This window comes from Pleurodeles waltl, chromosome 11 (genome assembly GCF_031143425.1).
Source record: "Pleurodeles waltl isolate 20211129_DDA chromosome 11, aPleWal1.hap1.20221129, whole genome shotgun sequence".
In the NCBI taxonomy this organism is placed as follows: domain Eukaryota; kingdom Metazoa; phylum Chordata; class Amphibia; order Caudata; family Salamandridae; genus Pleurodeles; species Pleurodeles waltl.
Genome location: NC_090450.1, coordinates 21070909 through 21097486, shown reverse-complemented (window position 1 = coordinate 21097486; position 26578 = coordinate 21070909). Strand labels below are relative to the sequence as shown.

Genomic DNA, 26578 nt, shown 5'->3' with positions numbered 1-26578 from the left:
TGCATTATTGGATTCTGAAGGACTCTATTCAATGCATTATTGGATTCTGATGGACTCCATTCAGTGCATTATTGGATTCTGAAGGACTCTATTCAATGCATTATTAAAATCTCTATTCAATGCATTATTGGATTCTGATGGACTCCATTCAATGCATTATTGGATTCTGAAGGACTCTATTCAATGCATTATTGGAGACTGATGGACTCTAGTGAATGTATTATTGAATTCTGATGGACTCTAGTGAATGTATTATTGAATTCTAATGAACGCTAGTGAATGTATTATTGAATTCTGATGGACTCTACTGAATGCATTATTTGATTTTAATTGACTATTCGGTGCATTATTGGATTCTGATGGACTCTATGCAATGCATTATTGAATTCTGATGGACTCTATTGAAAGCATTATGTATTCTGATGGACTCTATTCAATGCAGTATTGGATTCTGAAGGACTCTATTCAATGTATTATTGGATTCTGAAGGACTATTTGATGCATTATTGGATTCTGATGAACTCTATTCAATGCAATATTGACTTCTGAAGGACTCTATTCCACGCATTATTTGATTCTGATGGACTCTAATGTATTCTTGGATTCTGAAGGACTCCATTCAATGCATTATTGGAGACTGATGGACTCTAGTGAATGTATTATTGAATTCTGATGGACTCTATGCAATGCATTATTGAATTCTGATGGACTCTATGCAATGCATTATGGATTCTGATGGACTCCATTCAGTGCATTATTAGATTCTGAAGATCTCTATTCAATGCATTATTGGATTCTGATGGACTCCATTCAATGCATTATTGGATTCTGAAGGACTCTATTCAATGCATTATTGGAGACTGATGGACTCTAGTGAATGTATTATTGAATTCTGATGGACTCTAGCGAATGTATTATTGAATTCTAATGAACACTAGTGAATGTATTATTGAATTCTGATGGACTCAATGGAATGAATTATCGAATTCTGCGAGACTCTATTCCATGCATTACTGGATTCTGATAGACTCTATTGGATGCATCATTGGATTCTGAAGGACTCTATTCAATGCATTAGTGGGTTCCGAAGGACTCTAATCAATGCATTATTGGATTCTGATGGACTCTATTTAATGTATTATTGAATTCTGAAGGACTCTATTGAATGCATTATTGGATTCAGATGGACTTTATTCAATGCATTATTGGATTCTGAAAGACTTTATTCAATGCATTATTGGATTCTGAGGGACTCTATTCAATGCATTATAGGATTCCGATGGACTCTATAGAAAGCATTACTGGATTCTGGTCGGCTATTCAATGCATTATCAGGTGCTGATCGACTATATTCAATGCATTACTGAATTTTGAACAGGGGATCTATCCAATGAATGACTGCATTCTTAAGGGTTCTAACCAATGCATCATTGGAAACTTACGCATCTGATAGATTAAGTAAATGCAGCATAAGCACTCAGTCAGACACATTACTGAAGAGGGGAAATTTCAATTTTCTGAATTACTGAAGAGTGACTGGCTCTGATGCATTCCTGTTGCATCAATGGTTCCATAGTTTGAGTCGTCAGAGTACAATTGGCTCTATTAGGCACTTTATTGATGAGTGGCTGGCTCTAACAGATGCATCACTAAAGAGTGAATGGTTGTAATTGATGGCTCAATGAAGAGTGAATGGCTACATCCAATGCATCATGTAGAGTGCATGCTCTATGCTTTGTGTTATCAGAGTAGGAGGAGCTTTGAGGCATTACACTAATGAGAACAGCTCTATCCAAAACATCAGTGAACTGTGACTCGCTCTACCTGATGCCTTTGTTCAGCATGAAGGGCTCTGTATGTTTTGCTGTTCACACATGACTGGTTTTATTTGATGTTTTATAGCGGTGATAAGGGTCCTTTTATATAAGTTAATAAATTGTGAATAGCTAGTTTTTTCTTAATCAGCGAATTCCTCTACACTGAGATGTCTGCAGCCCAGCGGCCGTTACCACCCTGGCGGTCGGTGTGTTAAAGTGGCGGTCTTTGATGGCGGTTACCACCAGGGACAAAATCCCATTTTTTTACCGCCGGCCTGTTGGCGGTATTACCGCCGCTTTAACACTGACCGCCAGGGTTGTAATGAGGGCCAAAATGTTTCAGGAGTTTTATTCAAGGGTCCCACTGACCAGATTTAAAAAATGATGCCCTGGGAGCTTTTACTGTGCTCTTGAGCTCACCCGGTGTTGACGTCCAGGCCGGGTCTGGACCCGATGATTGAGCATGACACATGCCTAGCATGTGGGTGAGGGTCCATCAACACAGATGGTACTGGTGTGGCCTGGGGTAGGAATATGACAGATCTCTTCACTAGGGACAGACTTTTGTCGTTTTATATGTCACTATAAGAAAGTCAATAACATCGACCTGCACTTACATCACCTGCCAACATATCTCAAAGTAAGCATGCGCAAGGAAGCTCCTTGTCTATTTACACTGATACGCCTGCGGTTAATATAAGTGCAAGTTGATATCAATGCTTTGATTTTGTGGCTCTTCAGCCTCCTGAGTGTCAACAGCTCCTTATCAGTCACCGCCTTGGAGCTGAAGGGGGGATGTCAGGAAGCAGGTGCGCAGTCACTGCTAGTAGTTGCTGGGTGTCCAGGAAGCAATGCTTTATCTCTGGACACAGAGCCATCCTATCTCAGCAGTCACTAGAACTTGCATGTTTGTGTTGCAACATGTAATGTTTTGTTGAAAGATAGACTGTCACATGTCGGACATCTTCAGCTTACAAGTTACTACTAGTTCTTTTATCATAGAGTTCACTTTTCCTTTCTCAATCTCACGACTCAGGACATTTTGTAAGTTGCCCCTAGTGACACTCTTGCTGGGTGCAGGAGAGGGTGAGAAGAAAGGCTGTGCCAAGCCTCCTACAAAGGCCTCCATCCATGTATCTTCCATCTGCTGGGATTCGCAGCCGAGAGAGTACTCCGAGTGTTGCTTCATGCCACAATGCAAGGAGGAGGCAGTAACTGCTACCTTTACGTCCACTGGTCACCAAGTCAACCAAGTGTTGACGCATGCATAGGTCTTACTTTGAGCTTGGCCACCAGAAGCAGGAATCAATTCAATAAGGTATAAAACATTCTTATTCATCTGTCCTTCTCATTAACTTGTGTAAATACGCAATCCACCGTTTTGGCTCTAGCCTGCAGGTTGCAATATGAAAATAAGTAGGTCTTGCCCCTGGCCACAACTACTACTACTGGTGGTTCTGACAGTTCAGCAAGAAGAAAGAGGTGTCTGTGTAAATATGTACTGGAAGGACATTCCCTTGTGAGCTATTCACCTATCCAAGGCTAATACATTTCCTGCAATTCACAAATTATCCTGCGCTTCTACAGGGACGGTTGGAAAAAGCCCAGGGAAGAGATGAGCACATGGTGAAGTAGCTTGGAGCATCACATAGTTTGCTGTTACATGCAGTGCTTGGACTATGAAGTGTGCACCCAAGGTTCACGTGGAGCACTAGAAACTGAGAAAGGTGGACCAGGGGTGGATTGAGTCAAAGTGAGCATGCAAGTGATTCTAGTATCGTTGGCTGGATTCTCGCTCTTAGGACTAGGCTTGTGGCAGACATTTTCTTCATCCGAATACATACATAGAACAGGTGTGTCCACAGCTTAACTTCCATATAGAGGCCATAAAAATTATTCCGGTGGCATCAGCTGGTTTCTCAGCCTTTGCACCAAGCCTGTCGCAGACCACTGTCTTGTCTAATACAAACAATGGGAGTACTCAACTTATGCGCATGATTACAGACACAGACTATCTCCTGCTTGCTGCAATGGTCTATCTAGCCAGTGAAGCTCCTCGGATTCAGGCTAAAATCTGGACAGCCTCTTTAGGCCTGATGTAGCAAAGGGTTGTAGCTATTCTGGGTGCAAGGGAGCATATGGGAGTACACAGGGGCCTTACTCTTTTGGTTACGTGGCTGCTGCTGCTAAGGTGAATGTTCTATTACACCAAAAGGATTGAGTTAATTTCCTCCAGCGAGACAGCATCTATATTTTCTGCATCCTTACAGATGGCCAGAAGTGGGCATAAGTTGAGAGAGCAGAGACCCAACTGAGTTTGCCTATATCTTTAAAATGATGGGATTTGAATGCAGCTCCCGGATCTAGAATAGGCAGGAATCTGCCGGAGGACTATTTGCAGCTGCATGGAGAAGAGCATTTCTTGGCAGCAGGCAAGAAGGTGTCTTTACATGTCTTCTCTTCTCTGAGTGGCAATCGCATTTATTTTAGCCTGGTATAAGGCAATATCTTCTGCTTGGCAAAGGGGACAGGGATCCATCGAAGGGGTCAGAAGTCCTTTGAACCTTAATTCATAGAGATACCGCTTGAGGGTTACGCCTGCAGCTTGCTGCTGATAAGATACATCTACAGGACTTGAAGTCCCAGTACCAGGGTCACAGACAGTGCATGAGCCCCCTATCTCATTCACTGAACCACTTCCAGGGCAAGTGAGTACATGAGAGCAAGCAAAGCACCAACCACCAATCATAATAACCCAGGCAGCCCATTGCACTTGCCCCTCTGTTACTATGTGGGCTGCTAAGTGGGAGTTCTTAAACTGCAGCAAAATCAGAAATAGGCATCTGAATGAAAACGAAGAAAAGAATAGTTTTCTGGAAAAGTGATTTCTATTAACTGCTTTTTTGATTAAAAACCTACTTGGTTTGTAGGAAATAACCACTTTCATCCATGGGAGAGAGGTAAATATCCATGGAGTAAGGGGCTCTGTAGGGAGAACAGTGGCAGAACTAACACCACTGAAACAGCATCAACGTTTTATTGCATCAATTCTTCAGAGTCCTACTCATCATCCAATGTAAACAAAACAAAAAGAAAAAGCAAGAAAGGCCACAAAAGGGGATAACTTATGTGATTGGTGAATCCACAAGTCTACTGGGAAGAAGGCTTCCCACTTGGTGATGCGACTCTGCACAAGCCATTTCAGAAACATCCTAAATCTCATTGGCCGCCAGTATTACTGGACCTGTCCACCTTTCGAGCAGCGAGTGTCCTGCAGTGGTACAGTGATGTTCAGAGGGTGATTTCACTGGAGGATTACACAACTAGAAGTGCTTACTCTGCCTGCTTCGGGTAGAGGATCCGGCTGAGCTGGGGCGACTGGTTTGCTGTGGTCCAGACTGGGAGAACTGTGGGGCGATGTTCGGCGTCTTCCCTTTCCGTGGGCTCACACTCTCAGCACTTCGTGGCACCTTCGATTTACTGTTGAAGGCTGAGGAGATCTCACTGGAAGAGAAATAGGATTTATTAATGAACTATTATATATTTAACATCAAAAATAAGTTTGCATCAGAAGAAGAACTTTTAAGCACCAAAAACAATCCATCGCGATTCTTCAGCCTCAACACACAAAGGGCTACCACGTCACTCTTTACTACAGTAGTCCTTGTACACATTACACAAGCACAATAGAACACAGCAAACACAGAAACAGCCATTTATTGTTTTGGGTAAATTACCATCTTTTGCCTGGAAGACCCCCCAGATTTGTTCCCTATCTGTTTCTGCTGGCTGTAGAACTCTGTGCACTTCACGCCTGCTAACCACAGGTAAATTGTCTGTGCTCCAACTTCCAACATGATTCAGTTGGTATACCCCCTGGCTGGCATATTCTTTTTACCTACAGGTCCATAGTATATGGTGCAAAGTATACCCAGGGGCAGTAAGTTAAATGTCATTAGTGGACAACAGCACCCATTGTGTCATCCACTACAGTGACAGCGTAAAACATGTTGTCAGGCGTAATATACTGGCGTGACTGCAGCAGCTTTTATACTGCAACTCGCCCTGTCAAACCCTTGTGACTGGTCAAAACCTTCCTTTTTAATATGTCACCCCTATGTAGATCTTACTCCCTTTAAGGCAGAGTGTATGGTTTTTAAAGGTAGAACACACAGAAATTTAGGACATGTTGAAATGTAATGTTAAACATTTTTTTTACTGTAAAAAGAGCCCAAAAGCTATTTTCACCGCAGCAAGACTGGTTCAATAGCAAAACACTGGGGTACAATATTAATTTTGATAATTCTATTTCTGGCTAAGAATCACCTGGAAATGTTTGATTTTCCCTGCAAAAGACACTGGAGTCTAATTTCTATTTGCCTCCAGCTGCAGCCCTCCAAGCGCTCAACTCTGAATGATGTGTGAAAATTGCTCCCAGAGCAGATTGTTTGTAGGGAGGTTTTTCTGTTCCTCTGGCAGGATGACCATTTTGGCAGTGCCCTGGAACATAGTTATCTTGAAAGGGAACACACACACAAGAGGTGCACACAAAACAGGCAGCAGGGAAGGACGATTGTGGGCTGATTGTCGGCTGGGGGCTCCCCCCCCCCCACTGTTTCAACAGGTGCTAGCCCAGTCCACCACGCTGCCCAGCACTCCACCACGCTGAACTGTTTTTGCAGCACCTCTGCCGGGCAATCACTGACGAAATCATTGGCGGGCCGTAATATACCTTCAGCCTTTAATTTGATGTACGTGTGGCAGCTGTGCGGCAAAGGACGGCGTAGCCTAATTCCATTGGATTGCTTCCTGCAGCGGTCAGTATACCATGGCATCCTAGTTGATTGGAGGCTATCAGGGGCCAGCATGGCGCCACAGTGATCAGCTGTGCTTTGTGGCACATGGGGGTCCCGGAAATTGGCAAAAGCTCATGCAGCCCTACCAGGAGGAAGGCTGGATGCTGCAGAAGCAGCCAGTGGAGACGGATCTTTAAGTACCAACTTTTCTCGGGTTGGGCAGCCTATCTCAGAATTGCTGCAAGCAAGCACAGCAGCTCGCCTGTCTGAGGTACAGGCACAGACACGATCGGATGAGAGTTTTGCAACCAGACAGGAGGTTACTTTGGCTGATATTTTAATGGTAGGGGCTGCCCCAGCTGGGTGGGCTGGTTCCCTATCTGATCACGTTACAACTGATTGCAACATTGTCTCAAAGGTCGCTGAGACCGGTCGGTTTGTATCAGCTCCCCTCTGCCCATCTCCAAAGCATCATCTCAATTGCCGGGCGGTACAGCTGAACTGACATCCACAACAACAATAAAACCTCTACCAGGACTGGACTTGCCTACTTACTCTGAGTACTTTCAGGTTCATTACAGGGGCTAAGGTGGGGTTGGGGGGCTGTGCTGTAGCTGATGGCGTAAGCTTGGGAGATGCACCGGATTCTGTGATAGTGCTGCCAGGTTCAGAGCCTGCTAATTCTTCTACTGTACCCTCGCCTCCACCCCAACTCGGCTTTTGGCTTCAGATTCACCCCTAATCTCCCCTTCTACAGAGGACATTAGCAGGGCAGCCGGTCTAACAGTGACTCTTCAGGAAATTATGGAGAGGGCTTCTAGGACCTCAGTCTTAAAGAAAGATAGTCAGGGTTCTCAATCTGGCCAGGGGAATGTTAGAAAATCTAACAAAGCTATGAAAGGCTTTCAACCTTAATCTGTGAACTCTAAAATGATGTGTTGAACTACGCATGGCGGCTCAAAAGGCAGTCCCGCTCCCGGAATGGGTGGTGTCTAATGGCATGGGTAAATCTTTTATTTCCCATCTGTCTTCTGCTAACATTGAAGGTCAGAAGTCGTCTAAGGGGGAAATATGCCACGCTGGGAGGCCATCGATCATAGCTACGGAGCCATTTCATCTTCTGTCTCTAGTTCTGACTCCGTAGGTGGCTGTCCCTCTGCCCCCCCGCCCTTTGAGGGACACTGCTGTGGCAAGTGGTGCACATGAACCCCCTGGTGTTAATCCTTCAGCTCTTACAGATGCAACAAGCTGAGGCACAACAACATTACGCACAAGTCCATGCTGATAATGCTACAATTCAGCAATCGCTAGCTGAGGTTACCGGTAAAGTATCAGCTCTTGCCGTAGAGATAGCAGAGCTGCAACAGTGGGTGGCTAATGCAGAAAAAGTCGGCATGGCTGTGGGAAAAAGCATTTAAGAATTATGATCAAAGTTTGCACCTGATTCAGATTAAACTGGACGATGTAGAGAACCATCAAAGGAGGAATAACCCGCGGGTGTTTGGTATACCTGAGGGCAAAGACGGGGAAAATCCCCAACAGTTCATTGTGCAGCTGTTTGGCAAGCATTTCCTGACCTCATGGACTGGGATATGGAAAAGAGGAAGAGGCATCTGTTTACGTTTCCATAATATATTCTTACTAACTAAGAGTACTGTTAGTTTGTCACAAGCTCAGAATTGTTGGGTATTAATATAGGTACAGCCTCGCTTGTGGTATGTGATACCATGAAAGTCTATATTAGGGGAATTACTTAGCAGTTTATTTACTGTACAAGCCAAAATAATTTAAATATGCTTAAGCAGCTGGGTCAGGAAACCTCATTACTGGAAACTCTGCATGCCAGGGCCATAAGTACAGGGAGTATTGTTAGTTTTGATGAGCAGGATGTACACCTTCAGCTGATAAATGGTCTATTTTAGGGCAAAACCTGATGGAGAGGGAAGAAGTTAGTTACGCGAAACATAAGGACATCCAATATGAATACGGAGAGCAGGTGGGATGGATCCTGGCGCATCAAATGGCAGATAAAAGGGCGAAATGTGTGATACAAAGCATTAAAGGCAGTGATGGAACGGTTTACACTAACCCTCAGGGCATTACAGGGTATTTTTTTCTTTTTTATCAGGAACTATATGGCCTATTCCAAGCAGTCAGCCTGGTTGGATTAGAGACATATATTTAGAATAGCAAGTTTCCAAGCCTGGGAGAATCTTCAAAGAGAGACATTGCTGCCGAAGAAATTGATGCAGCTTTGGTGGCAGGCAAGTCTGCGGGGGAAGACTCTACTCCCATAGAATTTAAGGATATTATACTCCCTTTCTTCTTAAGCGTAATACAGAGTACTGACAAGGATGGGGAAGTCCCTAACACCTGGAATATAACTAATATTATATTTTTGAAGAAGGTCAAGCTACCTGAGGAGAGGGGGTGTCGTCTCACCCATCTCTTTGATTAATGCGGACACTAATATTTTTGCGAAACTTTTAGTGACCCCGCTTGCCCCAGTTCTGGTAGGGTTGGTTTCACAGCAACAACATGGCTTTATCCCTGGCAGAGGCACTACCAGTCATATCAACACAGCAATTGCTGCCTTTGAAGTATCAGAAAAATAGGGAAGAAACTTGCTATAATTTTATTGAATGTGGAGAAAGCATTCAATAGAGTTGTTTGGAATTTCCTGTGGGCAAGATGGGGGCATTTGGCACTGGCAATCGGTTTCGTGTATGGGTGTAATCTTTATACTTATAATCCATGTGCAAAGCTGGTTTGCTCAAGGATTTCCTCTCCTAATTTGAAGATACTGCGAGGTACCCGGCAGGGGTGCCTGCTTTCTCCCCTTTTGTTTGCGCTCTACCTAGAGCCTCATTTGCAAACCCTATTAAAAAATACTGGAATTCTGCCTATGGTTTCTGGTTAATGCAGATTAAAAATCACAGTGTACGCCGATGATGTGGCCATGTATGCATCTCATCCACCTGATGCTATGAAATGTGTGGTTGAAGAAGCAGAACAGTTTGGCTCATATTCTGGCTACAAGCTAAATGTAGACAAAACATCGGGAGGCCTGGCTGGGTGTAAGGAATCTGCAGCTAGATAGAGTCTCTACCAGATTATGCAGATAATGCATTACGGTAGTTCATCTGATAGTTTTCTACCTGCAGATTCCTTACCTTAGAATAGAAACCCAAGCCATAACCTCATGGCGGTGGCCTGCGGATATATCTCCTTTACATTAAAAAGTCCTGCAGGACCGAACGTGCAAAGTGTCTGTTCTTCCAGACCTGATTGTCCAGGCAGTAGTGTTTTGCACACAAGTGCAAGGATGCCCACGTTGCTGCCTGACAGATATCCAGGGCTGGAACACCTTGTGCTAGTGCAGTGGTAGCAGCCTGGCCCCTGGTGGAAAAGCCCTCAAGCCCTCAGGAGGCTGCATCTTGGCCAGTGAGTAGCATATTTTAATGCAGAAAACGACCCAGAGCGAAATGGTTCTTTTCTGCACCTTGCCGACCCTTCTTTGCCCCCATGTACCCCACAAAGAGTTGGTCATCCACCTGGAACTCTGTTGTCCGATCAAGGTAGAAAGACAAGGCTCTTTTTGGGTCCAGTCGATGGAGTCGCTCCTCTTCTTTAGAGGGATGCAGTGGAGCAAAGAAGGGGGGCAGGGTGATGTCCTGACCCAGAGGAAATGCGGTAACCACCTTGGGAAGGAAAGAAGCATGAGTTGTGAGTACCAACATGTCTGGATAGATAGTGAGATACAGTGGCTTTGATAACAGAGCTTGCATCTCCCTCTCCCTCCTGCAGATGTTATTGCCACTAAGAAGGCTGTCTTGATGATGAGCAGCCAGAGGGGACAGTTGTGTAAAGGGCTCGAAGGGAGCACACATAAGAAATGTAAGGCGAGATTTAAGTCCCATTGAGGCATAACAAAGGGCGTAGGCGGAAAGATATGTACAAGCCCTTTGAGGAATCTATGTACAATTGGAGATTTGAAAAGTGAAGGTTGATCAGGCAGCCGAAGGAAAGCCGATAAGGCATTAAGATAGCCCTTGTGAGTACCCAAGGCAGATCCCTTCTGGGTAAGGGAAAGAATGAAGAGAAGGATATCAGATAGAGAAGCAGAATGAGGATCTATAGCTCTTTCTGCATAATAATGTACACAACGTTTCCAATGGCAGGCGTATACAGTTTTAGTGGAGGCAAGCCTGGCTGCCAGAATAATTTTACAGACTTCAGGAGGATGGTCAAAAGCTGTCAACTGCCGCCACTCAATCTCCACGCATGAAGACGTAGAGTTGACAGGTTCGGGTGGAGAACCTTCCCCTGCTGCTGCAACAGAAGAGCCTCCCGAAGAGGTAGCCTGGTCGAATGATCAATGCTCATTTTCAGAAGCTCGGGATACCAGACTCTGCGTGCCCAATCTGGAGCCACCAGGATTATTTGGGCCTGGTCGTTCTTGATCTTCTTGAGAACTCTGGGAAGAAGTGGTATGGGCGGAAAGGCATACAGGAGGCCTGAATTCCATTTGCGATGAAAAGCGTCGCCGAGCGATTTCCACCTTCAAAACCCAAAATACAATACTGCTGACATTGCGCGTTCTCTGCGGATGCAAACAGATCTAACTAAGGCTCTACCCACTGCTGAAAGAGTCCATGCGCCGCACCTTGGGGTGGAGACACCATTCGTGATCTTCTAGGTATTGAAGACTGAGTTTTTCCGCCCTGGTGTTCAGAGAACCTGCCAAGTGGTGAACCACCAGGGTTATGCCCTGATGTTCCAGCCATGTCCAGAGACATGGCTGACAAAGGGTCCACGACCCCACACTGCCCTACTTGTTGCAGTACCACACTGCAGTAGTGTTGCCAATGAACACCTGCACCATCTTCCCCTTTACAACCAAAAGAAATGCTTTCAATGCCAGTCGGATTGCCTGGAGCTCCAGTATGATGATATGGAGTCCGGATTCCGCCAGAGGCCTCTGATCTCCACCTCTCCCACATGGCCGCCCAATCCCAGAAGTGACGCATCTCTTACTACTGTGACATGTGGTTGGGGAAGGGAGAGGAGTCAGCTTCTCACAATCACAGTTCACTAACCACCACTGGAAGCCTTTTGCAGTTCCCTCCAAGATCTGAACGGTATCGGAGAAATTTCCCTGATGCTGTGCCCACTTGAACTTCAGATCCCACTGTAGAGCCCTGATATGCCATCTGGCATGCTTGAATAATAGGATGCAGGAGGCCATGAGGCCCAGCAGCCTCAAAGTCTGTCTCACCGAAATCCAGGATAGAGGCTGAACCATCGGTATCATTACTTGAATATCCTAGACTCGCTGTTTAGGAGGATAAGCCTAAAACCGCGCTGTGCCCAGAACAGCTCTGATGAAAGGGAGCTCTGAGAGGGAGTCAGGTGTGACTTTGGCACATTTATAGGGAACCCCAGCGAATGCAGGAGGTTTGCTGTAGTCTGAAGGTGGGTGATGAGAGCCTGGGGCATAGGAGCCTTCAACAGCCAGTCGTCAAGGTAGGGGAAGACTGAAAGCCCTAACCGGTACAAATGAGATGCTACCACCACCATAACTTTTGTGAACACTTGAGGGGCACTGGTGAGACTGAAGGGGAACATGGTAAACTGAAAGTGCTTGTGGCCCACCTTGAACTGCGAGTAAAGCCTGTGGGCCGTCAGGATGGAGAAGAGAAAATACACATCCTGCAAGTCCAGCACTACCATCCAGTCTTCCTGATCTAGGGCAGGCGAGACCTGAGCAAGAGTGAGCATCTTGAATTTCTCCTTCTTGAGGAAGAGATTGACGTCCCGTAAATCTAGAATAAGGCGAAGACCCTTGTTCTTCTTGGGAATCAGAAAGAAGCGGGAAGAACAACCAGTGCCTACTTCTGACACTGAGACCCTTTCTATGGCTCACTTAGCCAAGAGAGCTGCTACTTCCTCACGGACCAAGAGTAAATGATCCTCCAACAGCTGTTCTTTTAATGGAGGCATAAAGGAGGAAAAGAATGGAAGTAAAGAGAATAGCCCTTCTGTATGATCTGCAAAATCGGATGTCGGATGTTATGGACCATTAGTGAGGCAGATAAAATTGAATCATTCCTCCAACTGGACGCGAGTGGTCTTGCAGAATCATACTAGGACTTGAGCTCTGTGGAGGAGTGGGACTGGGTGGTGGCCAACCTCTCTCTAGACCCTTTGGGTCTGAAGGTACAATGACCTCGTCTTCATACTGGATGTTTAGTTGACAGAGGACGGTAGCTGACTGGTGGGTTTGTTGTACCACACCCCTTCCGAAGCCTCGAAAGAGGCGAAAGGGCAGACTGCTGGCGAGCAGGCACAAGAGGGCCAAGGATCAGGCCGTAGCCCGAGAGTCTTTGACCTGCTCAAGTCTGCCTTTTCTCCAAATAGGCATGAGCCACTGATGGGCATGTCCATAAGGTTTGCCTGGACTCCCCCAAAAAGCCAGAAGTACAAAGCCAGGCGTGGCATCGTAGGGCCACCGTCGATGAAATCACTCTACCCAGTGAGTCGGACTACACCTAATCATAAACTTGGCTGCGTCTCTCCCATCTGTAACAGCTTGCAAGAGAGTATCCTGTTCCCCCTTCGGGACTTAAGGGCAGCACCTGTGCCACCGTATCCCATAAAGTAGGGAAAAAATGGCCTGTTAGGCATTAAGTGTTTACGGACCTCAATGCCAGGCTGGAGGAAGGAAACATCATCTTCACAAGTTGTTCCAGCCTCTTGGATTCCCTATCCGGGGGAGCAGAAGGGAAGGCACCATGGTAAGTGGAGGCCTGGACCACCAAGCTCCCCGGGGTGGGGTGCTGGGTGAGGAAACTAGGATCATTAGGAGCTGGCCTTTTCACCAGAGGACCCGTGCTGGGTTTGGACCACGTTCCCAGCAGGAGATCAGTGAGGGCTTAGTTAAAGGGTAATAGTTGATCTGATGTGGAACCCTCGGCTGAAGCACCTCAGTCAGGAGGTTAGTCCTGACTGGCACCGTAGGCAAATCTAGGTCCAATACCTTAGCTGCCCTACGAACCACATTAGCATATGAAGCTCCCTCCTCCGTAGCCACAGTAGGCGGTGAGAGCATGCCAGTCTGGAGAAGTATACAGTCCACTGGCTTCCCCTAGTTCCTAATACCAGTCCATTTGCTCCAAACCATATTCTAAAAGGTCATGGGACCCCTCCCAATCCTCCCCTGTACCTGGCTGATCAAAATAAGCCTAAGGCACTGAACTGGCCCCTGTCGAAGTCTGAATCAGCATCGTGCGACATCAATCTGGCTCCGGCTCATCTGGGATGAGGACGGGGCTTGCACCTGCGGTGGAGCGGGAAGTGTTGATGTCGGGAACGACACCAAGGAGGCCGACTGTGTGCACTCTGCATCATTCCGGATCAGGTATTAGAACCAGGAGTCCCCAGCAGCACTGAGGCCGAAGCCGCCGGCATGAAATCCGATGGGGCCCAGACGACCCCACGGGGCCCAAAGGCGCACTAGTGTAGTTGGCACGCTCAAATATGAGGCACATGGGTTCGTAAAACTCGCTGAGTTGAGCAGGGGCTGCTACGGCTCCCAGGAAGGAGGGGGGGAGACCTGAAGTCGGCCCTCATCGGTTTCGCAGAACATGCTCGGAACGTCAACATTCCCGAGATGCCTCGTCGGCTGACATGCATGACAAAATTTAAGTCTGCTTGGACTTCTTCTATTTGAGCCTCTTCCCCAAGTGCCCAGAGGACCTTGAGTGCAACAAAGAGGATTTATGACTCCTGGAGTGGTCCCGCGACCTCCTCTTCGATCGGGGCAGTGGCCTCCAAGGAGTCGCGCCAACCTTAGTCGACTGCCGGGCCGCCTTGAGCTTCAGAGGCCACTCTCTCAAAGATTTCGGGGCAATGGCCTGGCAATCAGAACACAACTTCAAATCGTGGTCTTCTTGGAGGCACCAGAGACATACCTGATGGGGTCTGTCACCGATAAGGCATGATGGCATGCACCACACGGCTTGAACTTGGTCTTCCTTTATGACATCCTCGCACAGACTCAAAAAAGCATCAGCCAAAAGGTTGAAAAAAGGCCTGCCAAAAAAGGCAAAGGGTAGCTCGAATCCGGACCTACGCTGAAGGAAAAGAACTGACTTTCGCATACCAGGTTGGTGCCTTTATAGGCAACTGTGATGTCACAGACGGCTCCAACGATGCCATGCAGATCTGAATGACACCACCCGACGGCACGCACAGGGTGCTGCTTAGCAAAAAATTCTGGATTCTAAGCTGACAGATATTCTGCCAGGAAATTCTAAAGTAAGGAATCTGCAGCTGGAAATCTATCAGATAAAACTAGCTGCCCCAAGTATGGCCTTCTGGATGCTGATATTCTACATATGTTTGCAACTTGCCCAACTTTGTAGGATTTCCGGGCTAGGGTAAGACAATTAACTGAATTATGTTGTGGCTTTGAAACACAATTTACCCTAAAGGAAGTAATGATAAAATACAGAATGGTATACGATGTTGGTCTCAGGCGGCTGCTCTCCATCATTATAGTTATGGCTAGACTTTGTACAGCCAGATGTTGGGTTTCCCCAGCCCCACCGAGGGCCACAGAGTGGTGTTTGAATAACTCTCAGATTTATATGTTAGTACTTGCTCTCACCAAAGCAAAGGGGTCCGCTCGCTTAAGAAGTTTGATAGAACCTGGCTAGGGTGCAACTGGAATTTATGGGATAATTTGCAAACTTAAGTGGGAAATGCCTATTGCTAATCTGAAGGTTCTGTCGGATTGTTTGTTTCCATGAATGATGTGCTGTTTTGTAGGAGTTTATTCTCCTCTATTTATTTATTTTTTTGTACAAAGGATGGGCTGGATGTAGCGTTACTATGTGTATACTCAGTGCTACTAGCTATGGAGGCTTATGAATGAGTTTATTGTATGTCTCTTTTTTAATACTTGCCTCTTACGTTGCCTTATCTCTGTTATGATCGATCCTGACCAAAATGAATACATTTAAAAAAAAAGTTATCTTGAAAGGGGACAACCCAGCTACAGGCAGATGTCAAATAATACCTGCAAAGGCTCCTTCTCTGTTCCTCTACTGTGCCAGGCTACCCCTAGAAATGGTTTCAAGTGACCAAAGAGCTCATCTCCCTGGTAACACCTGTGTGGCGGTCACATAGGCTCGGCACAAGGGGAGAAGAGTTTCACCATTTTGGATTTAAGTAGAGAGTGGGGGGGGGGCAATGTGAAATTGTCTGCTGTATGGCACAGAGAAAATGCTGCGAAAGTGTGCTGAGTTACCACAGGGTACTTTTACCCCGATGGTTGGGTGGGGGCAAGAGTTACCCTCCCCACAAGCTACTGGCAGTCATAAATATGGCATCCACAGTACCCTCCTCAGAGCACTCCTAAATGTGAGGAAGAACAGAAAAAACAGGACCTGTTTGTGATCTGTGAGGAGCCCTGGAGGGCTGCCCCTGCTCTCCCTCTTGTACCCAGGACAAAGAAGTGGACTCCAAGGGTCATAATGCTGACCTATGTTCAAGCTACAGGGATACAACAAGCTACAAGAGGCCTTTCATGCAACTGCCCAGCTGACCATTGGCAACTGGACCTAGACTGGACCCCGCTGTTCACTTCTGCCTGACAATTTGTGAGTATTTTAGTACCTCCCCAAAGGTTCTGTGGACTTTAGAAGTGTACTCCTGTTGTGGATATGGACACTTAAAGGTCTATGTCAAAAAGTAAAGTCTTTGACCAGGACAAACCTGGCTGGTGTATCTGACCTGCACTCCACTGCGGTCAGTTTTAAATTGCACCTAGGTCCCGGTCTACAACGACCAATGACAATCATTGGCACTTTCTTGGAGCTATTACTATTTAAAACTTGTAAAATCACATCTGTGGTCACCCTTCTAGGATTTGTAATGTAATTTTGTTTACTAGATTTTACTCTATTTTTCTAATTCGTTTTGGGATTTTTATTTTATTCCATTTTGGCCTTATTACTGTTTTGGTACTTCATAAATACATTACACATGGCTGTAAGTTCTACCTTTTCTGCTCTGTGCCAAACTGCCGAAGGGTTGAGCTCATTTTAAGTAAGTGACTATGAGGTTTCACCCTAACAAGAGTTGTGATCATCCCTTGAGGTGGGTACTCACTCCCCAAATATTAATCCAGTATCTTCAGCACATAAGATGGAGTTGCCAATCTTAATAACAAGTAATAGCGATAACCAAATCCTAATCACAAAGAACAATGCAAGATGCCATCACCCCTAACAATCACGTAACAGTCCTTACTTTGTGCGTACGGTTCTCTGTTAGTGTAGCAATCATTGTTTGAAAGGTTTGAATTCTGGCTGAACTGGGAAACGCTAGTCCAAATTGTGTATTGGGAATTGCTCCTAGATAGGGCTGTATCTGGTGTGGGTGAAGATGTGTTTTGAGGTAATTGATGATGAACCCTACAGAGTGTAGGAGACGAATTGTGAGCTGAGTGTGGTGTTGACACTGTGTGGATGAATTGGCTTTGATGAGCCAATTGTCCAAGTAAGGGAGGACGTGAATTTGTTCTCTTCTGAGATGTCCCAGGGAGCAGACTCCCTTACCCTGGTGTTGCAATGGTACTGGTTCTATTGCCCCTTTGAGAAGAAGAGTGCACTTCCTCTTTAAGAAAAGCGAGATGTTCTTGTGAGAGTCTGTGAGTACGAGGTGGTATATTTGGTGGAATGGAAGTGAGCTCCAAACAGTAACTATTTTGGATAATTGAAAGTACCCATTCATCCGTGGTAGTATGAGACCATTGCGGGTAAAATTTTTGTAATGTTCCCCCTACAGAAGTGGTGGGAGTTGGTAGTTTTGGAAGGAAGTCATTGTTTGGTGGTAGATAAGGAGCCTCTAGATGTAGATGGCTTTCCTCTTTGTTACTGTTGCCTCTGTAGGAACCTCTAAAATAAACTCTGGTGTATTGAGTGGTGCACTTTGATTGAGTGGAAGACTGTTCATTAAATGATTACCGAAAGCCTCTTGAAAATCCTGTGCGATGAAAAGTACCTCTGTGTGTACTGGCTTGGAGTGTCTCCATAGCTTTGGCAGTCTGATTATCTTTATTTAGTTTTTCAAATGAGGTAGCCACTTGTGAGCCAAATCAATGCTCTTTATCAAAGGGCATGTTCATCACTGCCTGCTGTACCTCTGCTGAGCTGAGGCTGAGCATCTGAGCCAGGCATGTGTCCTAATTATGACACTGGTATTAATACTGCACGCTGCTGTTTCAGCAGCATCCAGCGCACTTCTACTTGAATTATTTGATATTGTTTGTTCCTCATCTACAAATTCTACCCCTCTTTTTCGGTGTTCCTCAGAGAGATATTGTAGAAGCTCCTTCATGGCATCCCAGTGAGCTTGATGGTATCGGGATAGTAACACCTGGGCGTTAGCACTCCGCCAGTGATTGGCTATTTAAGCTGCCACTCACTTACCTGCCGCATCTAGTTTTTTGCTTTCTTTATCAGGAGGAGGTGTGCCACCTGTTGATTGGCTATTAGCCCTCTTGTGAGCAGTAGAGGCAACAATAGAGTCTGGAGGGATCTGTGCTTTAATAAATTAAATCTTTAAATATCTTTTGGGCCATTCTGTACAGCCTCAGAAAGCCCAGATTGATGCAGCCATGCATGTCTGCGCAGCGCAACTGACTGATCCATAGCTCTACCCACTGAACCTCTGGTGTCCATACCACATTTTATGGTGAATTTAGCCGATTCTTGGCCATCTTCCACCAGCTGAAGGAGTTCACCCCTGGCTTCCTCTGGAAGAGAAGGTAGTATGCATGCCACTGTGTCCCATAATGTATGAGAAGATCTGTCCAGAACACACGCCGTGTTTGACAATCTCAATGCTGAACTGACAGAAGATAAAACATTTCTCCCACAATGTTCCAGCCACCTTTACTCTTTAGTTGGTAAAACCAAAGGAAGGACACTAGGGTCCACTGTAGTAGCCTGCACCAGCAGACCTTTTTAGGTGTGATGTCTTAAAAAACAAACTGGGACGCCACAGGGGGCATTGGCTGACCCGACTCAGACACCGAAGGTGGGAATCTGAAAGGGCTTTGCATCTGCACCAATATGAATCTGACAAAGGATTCAGAGGGCCCATCTGCCACCGATGGTGAACCCCGCCGGTGTGGATCCAGTCAGGGCACCTGTCACCTCCCTGGGGCTAGAAAGTGCACAAGAGGGGGGCTGAGGCCCAAGGACTTCATGCAGGGAATTATAATACTCCTACATTTGGGCTAGAGTCGCCCCCGCTTCAGGAAATTTAAGGATGTGCGTATGGACTCCTTTGAGGTGGCAGTGGAGATGGCTAACAGCAGTTTTTACCGTTTCTGCTTCAGATCCTCCTTTGACGATGATGGCCCTCACGCAAACAGCTCCTCGATTGACAGGAAACACAATCCTTGGCGTCAAGGAGTTCTCCAAGGAACCACATACAGATGGTAAGAGGATCTGTGACTGACATCTGTCTGCCACAAGATCCGCATGGCTTGAACCCTGAAGACATTGCAAAAAAAAAAACACACTGTTCCCTAAACAAAATTTCAAGAAGGGATGAAAAATGGCCCCCTAAACTCTCCATGTCCGCTTTGCAAATGCAGAAAAGAAGGAACTGTTGGTACATCGGCGAGGAGGTTGTATGGACTCTGTCGATGTCATTCGGTGGACAACATTGATACAGACGCGCAACGCACGGACGTGCTGGGGAAAGAAGTTTCTGGCACCTGGGGAAGATTGGAAAGTAAGGAATCTGCGGTTAGATGTCTCTATCAGATGCCTGTCTTCATAGATAAAGGTAAGTATTTTAATCACAACAAAACTAATAGGGCCCCTTCACGGAGTAATCTACTTTACTGTGATGCACTGCAGGGTTTTTTAACACGAAAACATAGAAGTCATTGTGATCAAGGCTATAGTGCAGACTTACTATGCCGCACTGGAGCAGCTTCCTAGCATCTTGTGACCTGTAGGTCAGTCCGTATCAAATGCCTATTCAGTTCTTGTGTGGGGATAGGAATGATCAATAAAGCATTTCACCAAACTCTCTTACCCGAATGGTCAGTCACAGTCTCTCAGGTGTATGGAATTACCTGGTGCACAAGTGGGATTACCAAGCGTGGCTGTGCCGCTGGATAGTGTACAGGGAGAGCTGTTGCGCTACCCGGGCACATGCAGGCTGCCTCGTCACCATCCCAATATGGTCAGCCGGTTGGCACGGCAGTTGCTCCACAAACACACCTCCAAGAGTCTGTATCAACAGGTGTGATGGAAGGATATTCCTCCTTCGGTCTGCGTCACTGGTATAATCGCCAAAATGCAAAGAAGGTAGACTCGGCAAAGGACATTGAAGTCTCTCTCCATGGCGGTCTCCAAATCAGGCTGTCTTTGCTTAGCAGTTACCAATAGCAAGCCAGACCCAGCCACTACTCATTCGGACTTCTCTCAGCAGAGAGACTGGGGAACCTTGACACTTCAAAGGTCTTTTCAGCACTCTCCAATGTTTGCTCTGCTCCCACTGGGCTTATCAGCATGGGTAAGCAGCTTCAGAACTGGAACTAAAGAGGGGAAGTTTAGGACACACTTTAATATGGCATTTTCAGACACAAGTTCTGGATCCACTATCTCTTAAGAAAGCAGTTTGGCGTTGTTTCTTCTCTTAGGTAGTTTTTCCTCTGCATCACAGAATGGTTCTTTTTGCTAAGTGGATCTTCACTCCAGGCAGAGACAATGCTGACTCACAGCAAGAGTACCCCCGCCAAGATCACAGAAAGTGTGAAGCCCTGCCCCTTGCTTCCAGCTGCCTTTCATGATTGGCCATGCAAAGGAACAAGGCTCCCCCCAGAAACTTCTTTCACTTTCAACAGTCTTTGCTGACTCCAGCCTTAACCAAATGGCAGGCAGGAAGGACAAATGGGCAATCCCTTCCTAAAAAGGTCACATAGGATTTTTAAAGGCAGGTCTTTCTTCATCCCTCCACACATCTGTGTATAGAGCTACACCCTCCACCTCAGGAGTGCAGGAAAAACACTTCCACTGTTTGGTGGCTGTTTCACAATCTCCGCATTGTGCCATGCCGGACAAGGGCAGTACGGAATGGATCCCAGTGGTAACAGCATGCAAACACACACAGAAGCAACACTGAGTCCTGCTACCATACACCATTCCTGAACACACAATTCCACAGTAACACAGGAAGAACATCGCAAGGTCTGGTCATGACTCACAAGTGGAACTGTACTGGAGCAGGCCTGTGGGCATCGCATTCATGTCCCTCAAGAAGTGAAAAGGCCTAATCAGCCAATGATCACTCAACCTGGTGTGCTGCCATCACCCACCCTGCACAGCCAAGGACTCCAGAGGTATTCTTATGTCCAGCCACATTTACGCCAAGTTTATACTTTGGAGCCACTCCATAATCTTAAAGGCAGGCTCTGGGTCTCAGTGTTGATATCCAGCCTAGTGCACACACAGATTTTGTATGTTTTGACACCAAAATACAGTAAGGATACCAGATTGACTTGTAGTTGTGTCACTCAGAGAAGGAGTACAGATCCTTTACCAAGAAGGGGGGTAATACCAGTTCCATCACCAATGTATCGAGAAGTGAGATGTCACAAAAAGAGTGAGCACAATTTTTCAATCACTTTTTTGCACTTTTAGAACAATCTTCTTTCTTCAGAATGTCTGCAATTAATTTTGATGGACTTAAATATGAATCTGCTCTTGAATTATTCAAACACCATTTCCTGGGGACTCTAGAAATGGCATTTTACCCAATTTCAGTGTTGAAAATCAGGGCACTTGACTGGTCTTCAAGAAGTGTGAGTCAGTTAGCAAATGTCTGAGAAACCTTCATGAGCAGTACAGTACATTTGCATTGCACTTTTATGACACTTTGCCCCACCCATAAAAGCCTGCTTGGCACTTTTCTAGGCTAGATCTGTGAGTGTATTGAGCATGTGTCCAGCAGGCTATCCAATTCAAGTACCTAATTCAAAGTATCTGATGCGCTCACAGTGGCAGATGGAGATTTTCTTCGCAGACCCCTCTAGAGTGTATATCGCTCTAAGTCCTAATCCATGTGTGAGAAGAAAAAGATCACCTAGCCCTTCCCTAGAAACCCTAAAATACATGGTATAGTAGCTATGGATCCTGATTTCTGTGGGGCATCTGCCTAGAGGGAAGCAACTTACAGGCTAAATAAATAAGCTATTGAATACAGAGTATGAGAAAGGCATGAAACTGGATCTTCCTCTAAAACGAAACAGAAGTTGCCAGCTCACTATTCATTGAGAAGACAATTGTGCACAAAACAGCCTCTGGGACAAAAAAAACAAAGAAGACAATAAATGAAGAATGGAGACCATGTGTTCATACCATAAGCATTGTTGTACAGTGAAAGTAACTGAGAAGACCAGCCACAGGCCATGAAACAAAGGGCCACACAACCAGAGACTGGTAAATTCCCAGACGGGTGGCGGACAATAGCTAATCCGATCACACTGCAGGGACGAGGCTCCACCTGATGCATACTTATCCAGTGATACCAGAAGAGCGAGAAACATTTATCCCATACCAGTATTCAGCTTTCAGTCAAGCAAGATCAGTTCTTTGGAGGGGATTATACGTGGCCGGTTAGTTTTTCCACTCCAGAGCCATTCCACACAGCAACAATCCTGGTGATGGTTATAGAGGAAAACCTCCCTTGCCAGCATCAGCCAAGGTTAACATGGCAAGGTCCGGTCTCCAATGCAACCCACAAACGGACCTCGCAGGGTCCGCCATCAGTAAGAACGGGTGAATGTACTTGTACGTTTAATGAAAAATCTACCATCTTTTCAAACACTTACTAATCGTCAATTATTTAGCACCATTTGTCGGCTATGAATTTATGACACTATTACCCTGGCGGTTAATCCAAGCAATTTTTAAAATATTTATTTACTTACTTACTTTACAAATCACCCAACAGAAGGCACATTGTCCAGACATGAAAGATAAACAAGAACTTCACATCAGCATGAAGATGGTTACTGGATAGCTTTGGGTCTCTACCAACCCTTGGTTTAGGGGTGCTGCGAGGGACCTGAACATTTGTGCCTTTGACTCTGTTGAACTTTCATTTAGACCGATCTTTGGAACGTTGGAGTCAAAGCGGTGGTGAGAACCCATCAACACCAGCTAGTGCAGGAAAATGTTGTGTAGGGCGGCCACACAGGGAGGCTTGTAGCTCACTCATGCGAAAGCTGAAGTGACTGCAATGACAGTTTTGAGAGTCAGAAGGCGTAACAAGTTGCTGTGCCTTGGCTCAAAGGGGGAAGGTACGCATCAGCAACGGCAGCACAAAATTAAGATCCCACTGTGGGTGATTTAAAAAAGGATGGGTGCTCTGGCAAACGCAAAAAGGCAGAGAGGGCAGACAAATAACCTTCAACAGTGCCCACCGCAAGATGTTGCTGGGCCAAAGACAATACAAACAGTAGGCAGCACCCGACAGTTTGGCTTAAAAGGGGTCTATGTTACAGAATCCACACCACGCCACAAATCTATTCAGACGCTTGGCATAAGTGGACTTTGTAGAGGGACTCCTTGCTGTGAGGTTGACATCCACAACCTCAGTTGGTAGATCAAATGTAGGCAACGGCTGCCAGTTAGTCTGTGCTCATGGAGATATAGATTGTGCAGGTTTGATTGCAGAACCCTACCCTGTTGCTGCAAATTAAAATCGTCCTCAAGAGGTAGCCTGATCGGAGGACAGATGATCATGCCCATAAAGTCGAAGGACCACACTCTCCTGGTGCACCTAGGATGATTTAGGCCCGGTTGTTCCAGTTCTTCAGAACTCAGGGCAGGTCACGCTGGGGGCAGAAAAGCGTGTGGGAGTCCTGTGCTTCACTCTAGCCTGAAAACATCTTCTAGAGAGTGCATCCATGGGAACTTCAGTGTGCAGACGTTTTGGCACTGCACATTCTCAACCATAGCAAAAAAGATCCAGCTAGGGCTCTCCCACTATCGGAAGATGGCTTGCACTACCTTTGGAAGCAGCCTCCATTTACAATCTGTCATAAGTCACCGATTGAGCTCAGCCACCCCTGATGTTCAAAGATCCCCGCATGGTTTGTGATCGAGGAGATGGAAGTAATATTCCAATCAACTCCAGAGGTGCAGTGCCTCTTGGCACAGGACCCAGGACCCCACTCCATCCTTCCTGTTGCAGTTCCATATGGCAGTGTCTGTGAGAACCTGCAACAGGCTTCCCTTGATGGATGGCAGGAAGGCCTTCAATGCCAGGAAGATGGCCAGTAGCTCCAAAATATTTATGTAGAGCATGGTTTCCACCAGACATGAGTTTATCCAAGATGACCTCCACAGCTCAACAGGGACACATCCATCACCACTGTCGGCTCGGAGTGAGGAAGGAATAGGGGTCTGCTGCTGGTCAGGGGCAGAGGAACAGCCACTACTGCAGTTCTTATATATTCTCCTTTGAAACCTGGATGACAACTCACAGGTCTCCTTAGCGCCGGGCCCACTGAGACTTTAGATCCCACTACAGAGTCAATATATGCCACCAGGCAAAGGGGTCATGCAGGATGCATGAGGCCAGCAGACCAAGAAGACTTAGAGGTGCTCTTATCGAGCTCAAGGACCAACAGCTCATACCATGAATGTCCTGAGATTGTTCTAATAAAGGAGAGGTCCAGAACTGCTCCCTATGCAAAAGAGTCATGAGTGACTTCGGTTCCCTCATCGTGAACCCATAATGATGTTAGGAGGGTTGGCATCATATGGAGGTGGTCTATGACTGACAGGAGCTAGCCTGCCTTTAACAGCCAGTCACCCCTAGCCTCTGAAGGTGGGCTACTATCACCCCCATCACTTTTGTGAAGACCCTAAGGGTGCTGGTAAGACCCAAGGAGAGCACAACAGACTCTAAATACTCCTGGCCGACCTTAAATCGCAGTAAATGTCTATGGGACTTCATGATAGACACATGAAAGTATACATTCTGTAGGTCAGGGCAAACAGATCTTGGGCAGTGGGAGCATTTTAAATTTGTCCTTCTATAGGGAGGCATTCAGAAGGTCAAGATCTAAAATAGAACAAAGGCCTCCATTCTTTTTCAGCATGAAGGTATAATGCCAGCACCCTCGCAATGTCTCCTTTGGTCAGTAGAGCCTGCACCTCTTGCAGACAGAAAGATCGGTAGGTGCTCCTCTGAATGCCGCTCTGTGTGGGAGGGAGCTGTGGTGGGTTGAAAAGAAAGAGGAGGGTACAACCCTGCTAGACAATCTGGAAGACCCATCTGTCTGTTGTGATGGACTGCCAACTTTGAGGAATATGTCTAATCTGGCCTACCACAGTGGTGTGGTTGCGTGCCGCTAGGGGCAAACTAAAGTGGCTTGGTGGCTGATGCCGCAGGGGCAGGAGACTGAGAACAGTGTCCCTGGTGACCTGTGCAATGTCTGTTCAATCCCTGTCCCCACCCTTTAAAAGGATTAAAAAGACTTGCTGTGCAGGAGGGGCCTTGCGTTAGAATACATGGACCCTCTGGACTAGCCTAAGATGGGTAGAAACTGTTGAGCAGGGGTGTAAAGGCAGAAGGAATATGCCAGGGCTCGGCTTTCTTTGAAGCGATCACGGGCAGAATCAGCCTTTTCTTCAAACAGACAGGACCCATGAAAAGACATATCTACAAGGGATGCCTATACATCTCTCGAAGAGCCAGTAGATGGCATGGTCCATTGCTCGCCCCAAGAAGTCATTAGTACCCAGGCCATCCTGAATGGTGTGAACCAAAGAGGGCCCAAACTCCTGTGAAAATGTTGCAGCAGGATATTGCTGACCATGTCCCAGAGGGCACGCGTATAACGGCCCAGTAGGCAGACTGCATAGACTAACCTCAATGCCTTGCTGGCCACAGAGAGCTATCATTTCCCCAACTCCTCTATTCTTTCGACTCCCTGTCCGGAGGAGTCACGGGCAATGCATCGCATTCACTTTGCTGGTGAAAGCCTGGACCACCAAACTCTCAGGAGTAGGATGCTGCATAAGAAAATCCATGACACCAGGTAACGGTGAGTAGCATCTGGCCTCCTGCCGATTCAGCAGAATCCAAGAGCAAAGCTTAGCTCAAGTACCCATAAGAGTGACAAATGGACGTAAGAGGTCTGATGAGGCTGGTCCAGGGTGCAAAACCTCAGCAGGGACATTTATCTAGAATTCAAAGGAAGGCAGATATAGGTCCAGGATCTAAGCTGCATGTCTAATTACAATGGCAAATGGAGTACTCTCCCCTGTTGGGGTTCAGGGGCAAAATCAATGCTGTTTCAGGTGACGTATCAAGTCCCTTGGTTCCCGCAAGTCCATAAATATACTGCCGGTCTGAATATGTGGGGGTAAATCTTCAAACACACAAACGGTGATGGAAGAATGCTTGCAATAACTCAAACCACTAGCAATCACTGGGCATGCCATTCCAACCCATTGTTCTTTTGCTCAACATGCCACCTCACCACAAACCCAGTCATATGCAAACCAGGGTTGGTCCTGCTCTAACTGGACCAGTCCCACCCGAACGTCCAACCCCATTCCTTTCTGAAACAAAACACAAACAACCTATGGAGGATTTCACCTTTTAAGAGTTAGGTGTAACTTGCTGCTAGTGGCATAGTGAGCACGGGACTGATGGCTGGCATACCCTTGCCAATAAAAGGCGCTACTTCAAACACCCACAAGGTGATGGGAGGAATGCTTGCAACAAGTTAACCGTTGGCAATTGCCAACTTAACTATTAACTGCCACCAAGGCATACATCTCACACTGTAACTGCAGTTAGGTGTAAACTTATAGAAGTGTAAGCAAAGGCTGCACAATCTCTTGGACGGGGATA

General features: G+C 46.3%; 1 protein-coding gene across 1 annotated transcript in view; it reads right to left on the bottom strand.

Moving 5' to 3' along the window:
• Nucleotides 1-26578, bottom strand: part of ARMC9 (armadillo repeat containing 9) — a 415690-nt gene that overhangs the window by 32115 nt on the left and 356997 nt on the right. The window contains exon 24 of the mRNA XM_069212859.1: nt 5155-5321. Coding sequence (XP_069068960.1) covers nt 5155-5321 — 167 coding nt within the window. The remainder of the gene's footprint in view (nt 1-5154; nt 5322-26578) is intronic.